This window comes from Macrobrachium rosenbergii, chromosome 25 (assembly GCF_040412425.1).
Source record: "Macrobrachium rosenbergii isolate ZJJX-2024 chromosome 25, ASM4041242v1, whole genome shotgun sequence".
Classification (NCBI taxonomy): domain Eukaryota; kingdom Metazoa; phylum Arthropoda; class Malacostraca; order Decapoda; family Palaemonidae; genus Macrobrachium; species Macrobrachium rosenbergii.
In genome coordinates, this window is record NC_089765.1 from 33,961,910 (window position 1) to 33,966,909 (window position 5,000).

A 5,000-nucleotide genomic window follows, 5' to 3' on the forward strand; every position below is an offset into this window, starting at 1 on the left:
CTCTCTCTCTCTCTCTCTCTCTCTCTCTCTCTCTCTCTCTCTATTCCTAACTACTTCCATTCATGTTGGTGATTTAGGCAGAAAATGTTTCCGTGAGATGTAAATTCCCCTGAAAAATACACCTGTGAATTCAACAGGACTAATCTTTGAGTATATACAGTAACTGAAATAGGATAGGCCAATCAGTATAGTTAGCGTGTTGTAATTGCGTCTGCGTTTACACGTGTCAGTTTCATAATTGTCTTCTGTTGACAAGAGATCCTGTGCAGTTTTTTTGGCAATATACTCGGTATAGCTCCAACAGGCATTTCTGTCGTTGTTAAGGCCAGTTTATTGGTAACTGTGATCAAAGTTCCATAGCGAAAAACTTTGGTTAAAACTCATCCCAACTTAGTAAGCAATGGAACGTGATTTCATAGCTAGATATATGTCTGAATTCCTATCGTCCTATCTAGAAATTGAGTTGCTCAAGATGGATGAAGTAGATATTAAATGTCTGAAGATTAGTTTTGGTTTAGGGGAATTCATCTTCCATGAATATTCGGGCGTTAAGAATGCTGATTCCTGATATGAAACGAGATGATATCTGACGTACAACAAAGAATCCCGTACCTATATTAACATCAGTTTATAACATAGACAGGGTTTGAAAGTGATGGAAGGACACTTGTTCTCCAGCTACAAAGAAATTAATGTCAAGTACAGTGCCATGATGAAAATGTTCACTTCTTTGTACAACGAAAGGGTTAGCTACATACTTTAAAGTCTGTACTGAGGGCATCTGGTTTTACTTTAGCAACTGGGCCAGACATACTGTAAAAAATAAAAAAATAAAAAAGAAATACGCCTATAAAGGAAAATTGGCCTTATTATTTACTACCCGCCTTAGCTTTCATACTCCGAGTCTTTTCCAAATATTTTGCAAACCATTCTACCGTCCTTCCTTCCTTCCTTCCTTCCTTCCTTCCTTCCTTCCTTCCTTCCTTCGTGCCTTGTGACTCACCTCTTCGCTAATCCCGTCATCCTCAATTTATTTACTCCAAAGTACAGATACAATTCAACCACTTCCCTTCAGTTACCATCCTTATCAGTATTCTTTGATCCATCGTCCTGGTTTCTACATTCCCTAATAACCTCTCTCTCTCTCTCTCTCTCTCTCTCTCTCTCTCTCTCTCTCTCTCTCTCTCACACACACACACACACACACACACACACACACACACACACACACACATTTACTACAAACTTTCAGCTCTTGCAGACGCTTTCATTTTTCACTTGTTTCTACATTTTCTTTTCACTGACTCCTTATCATTGCTGTATCATCTGCATACATCAACTATTTTGCATTCATTTACAACCCATTTTTCTACCCCAACTTTCCTCACACGTCTAATGTCCTTTCCCTGCCTTCTCGCCCTACTCCATCCGTAAATATATAGAGTAGCCATGTACACATATCTCAACCATTTCCCACACCCACAGTTGCACGAAACTGCTCCTTCGTCAGTGTACAGATGATTGTATCATAATCTTTTCTTCGCTTTGTTGGGTGAGGTTCCAAACGGAATGTTTATATTCCGCAGCACTTACCAAATTCACTATGCACTTACTGGCAGTGATCTTGCACACGAAGAGGTTCGAAGTGCTGCAGGGAACATCACTCCATCCGTCTCCAGTCATGCTCGTCTGCACAGGTGAAGGTTGATTCGGTAAATTAATAAAGAGTTTCATGGTGTAGCAGATAAATCATAAAACAGTGAAAGTCATCAATACAGATGAAAGTGACGAAATACTGAAATATTAATGATTATTAATAACTACTCCAAAAAGAAACCGTTACAATTCAGTCTTCCTTAAGATATAATGCTGACTCACACACACACACAAGTAATTATCGAACGGATTTTTAGGCCAAAGGCTAATTCCATTTCAGATGTTGAATTGAATTGGGATTAACATTAACAGTTGAATTTGGATTAACATTAACTGTTAATGTTGCTGTTGTATGGATATGTAAATGTTCACTGAGCGTGAGAATTACGAGCTCTCCTGTTCTACTCAGTACACCAGTGAACATGATCTGCAATATGTTAAATGCGGCAAGGTCCTGTTGCATATAAACAAAATATAAAAAAGGAAAGGAGAATATGCCATCAACAAAGAATACTTTGTGAATAAAAAGACTGTGTACCCGGGCGTTTTAATGTGAGGTTACTTGATATTATTGGGACTTTGCCACTTCTAATTTCCAAATTCCATTCAAAATCACATGATTTAGCAGTTCACTAAGCAGATGGAACTCTATTATAAATTAGTTGAGCGTTTTAATGCATTCTTTATCACATTCACAAAACAAACTTCAGGTCATATGGAGTCCTATTGAGATACCTAAGTCTGCCTATTAAATTTGTGATTGCACCCACTCTCGGTTAAAAGTGTTACAGAAAACGAAAACTTTTCAAAGGTGGACCCATACAATTCTTGTTGTGCGTTTCCTTCCGCTTTCATGAAGATGTGTTTATAACATTGTGCTTCAAACTCAGGGTTGACTCAGGGAAGATATGAGACAGTACTCTCTGTCATATCCATACTTTAAATATTAAATCTTGGGTGAACCCTTGTGAAGAAACCTTCCACAACTTTAGGCACATCGTATGTCTACACAAAGCTCATGATCGTAGCATCGAACACACACACACAAGAAGCACTCAGCTTCTCTGGTTATTAAGGCACTGCCTTTCCATTACCTGTTCAATTTCATCTGTCCATCCCTTTCTAGCATATCCTCTCCTTTCTCTTACGAATTGTACATTCTTTCCAAACTATTGTCGTACATTCTTTCTCCATGATCGATATATCCCTCCTGACAGGAGGGCTGATCAACAATCCCTTCATACCTTTCCCACCTAGGCTTCTATAATCTTTTCCACACACCCTGTTAACGTCCTGGTTTCACCTTTTCTATGACTCACCTCTTCTCCCATCCTGCTGTCATCCATTATAATTACTTCTGAACATCTAAACAAGTCAACAACTTCCATTCTTCTGCTATCCATATTAACAATCATTGCCTCACGTTTGATCCCATTTGGCCTCATAACCATACTCATTTTTTCTTAAATTTCTCCATTTGCAAACCTTTTCAAGTTTCTGCATTTTCTTTTCAGTGTCCCAAGTCGGCATTGGATGATCTCCCAACATCAGCCATTCAGTAACTTATTTTATCATTGCACAACTTTGCATCTACCTAAATGGTCCTATGTGTAACTTCTTGCAGCACTCCATTCATAAAGATACCAAACAGAAGTGGAAACATTATTTCAGACCAAATTATGGACCAAATGAAACACTCTCCTATCAGCAAATACTAACATAAACCGTGCTTCTGCCATACTATCTGAACACACTCAACACCTTTACCTCTATTCAAGAATAGTCCTTCTCTTATGTGCCTTTTGAGCCTTAGCTTCATTCAGGCATACCTTACGCACCTTGGTCAGCTATTCAGTCACACTACTCTCCTATACCTACAAATACTGCCTCCTGGCTCTATGGCCCCACCCGTAAATTTTACATACTCGTCAAATACTACTCCTGTCTACAAGTCTTAAGCCATAGCCCATTTTTCATCCATTTTTAGATTTCTGTAAAAGAAAACTATTGTGCCGGCGTTGTCTGTCCGTCCGCACTTTTTCTGTCCCTCCTCAGATTTTAATAAAAACTACTGAGGCTAGAGGGCTGCAAATTGGTATGTTGATCATCCACCCTCCAATCATCAAACATACCAAATTGCAGCCCTCTAGCCTCAGTAGTTTTTATTTTATTTAAGGTTAAAGTTAGCCATAATCGTGCGTCTGGCAACGATATAGGACAGGCCACCACCGGGCCGTAGCCCATACAGCATTATACCGAGACCGCCGAAAGATAGATCTATTTTCGGTGGCCTTGAGTATACACTGTACAGAAAACTCGATTGCGCCGAAGTTTCTTCGGCGCAATTTTTACTTGTTGTATTCCCATGCTCTCCTCACTACTTATCAAATTAATTTTGTTTTAATTACATTTGTGGACATTTGTTCGTTCCTTGCTGTCCTTCTCAAACTTATATCTGTCCTAACTTTTGCTTCAACAAAATAATGATAAGATATACTTCAAGCCATTCCTCTTTTCACCATTACATCTATCAACTTTTCTTCCACCTACTTTTTAGTTACATTTTTAACAAACCCTTCTCCTCCCATTCTGACTTTTTCACATATACTTATGTATATCAAGAGACTTTCCTTTCTCTTTTACTCCAGTTATTCCATACCTACCAACACCATCTCTCCCTAGGTTATGTAAAGTTTGGTGCCATTCCGTTTGCTCTTTGCTAAATGAAATATGCATACAACTTTCTTTAATTCCCATTTCTCTGACCAACCTGTCCGCAGTGCTCAATGCCACCATCGTTGTCTGGTTGTCCTGGTGCCCACTGGGTGTACTCACGTAAGACGGTGCCGTCTGTCCAGTGCCAATCGTTGCCATGGTTATCATCGTGCAGTCCTAACCAAACGTTGCTGTACGTTGACGAAGCGAATTCTGAGTTGGAAAGTAGAGAGCGTGTCTGTCATGTGTCTATTATTCGTTCATATGAGAAAATAAAGGTCGTTTCTTTCTAAGTCAGACATGTAAGTTAGAAGAAAAGGCTACGGAATAAGAAAATTTAACAATTCAGCCAAGATGGCCCTTCGATGGCCTACAGTTTCAGTGGGTCTAGATGTTCTCGGGAGGAGGAGAGTTCACCATAGTTGACTCATATCAAGTAATCTCAGTGATTAAAAACCCAAGTCATATCCTTTGAAAACGACTTCAGAGAATCCAAATAAATTCCTTCTGAAACTAGGCTGTTAACAGAATGTTATAAGGACTCTAAATGAGAAACCTATTAATTATTCAGTAACAGTCATAGTGAACTCTTGTCAAGCAAGCTGGAATATATTTTCTTCAAACGTATA

General features: G+C 39.0%; 1 protein-coding gene across 1 annotated transcript in view; it reads right to left on the minus strand.

Moving 5' to 3' along the window:
* The window catches only part of LOC136852219 (macrophage mannose receptor 1-like), a 102,254-nt gene that overhangs the window by 40,256 nt on the left and 56,998 nt on the right, over positions 1-5,000 (minus strand). Inside the window, exons 19-21 of the mRNA XM_067126667.1 lie at positions 4,427-4,584; positions 2,045-2,110; positions 1,614-1,689 (exon numbers count right to left, since the gene is read on the minus strand). Coding sequence (XP_066982768.1) covers positions 1,614-1,689; positions 2,045-2,110; positions 4,427-4,584 — 300 coding nt within the window. The remainder of the gene's footprint in view (positions 1-1,613; positions 1,690-2,044; positions 2,111-4,426; positions 4,585-5,000) is intronic.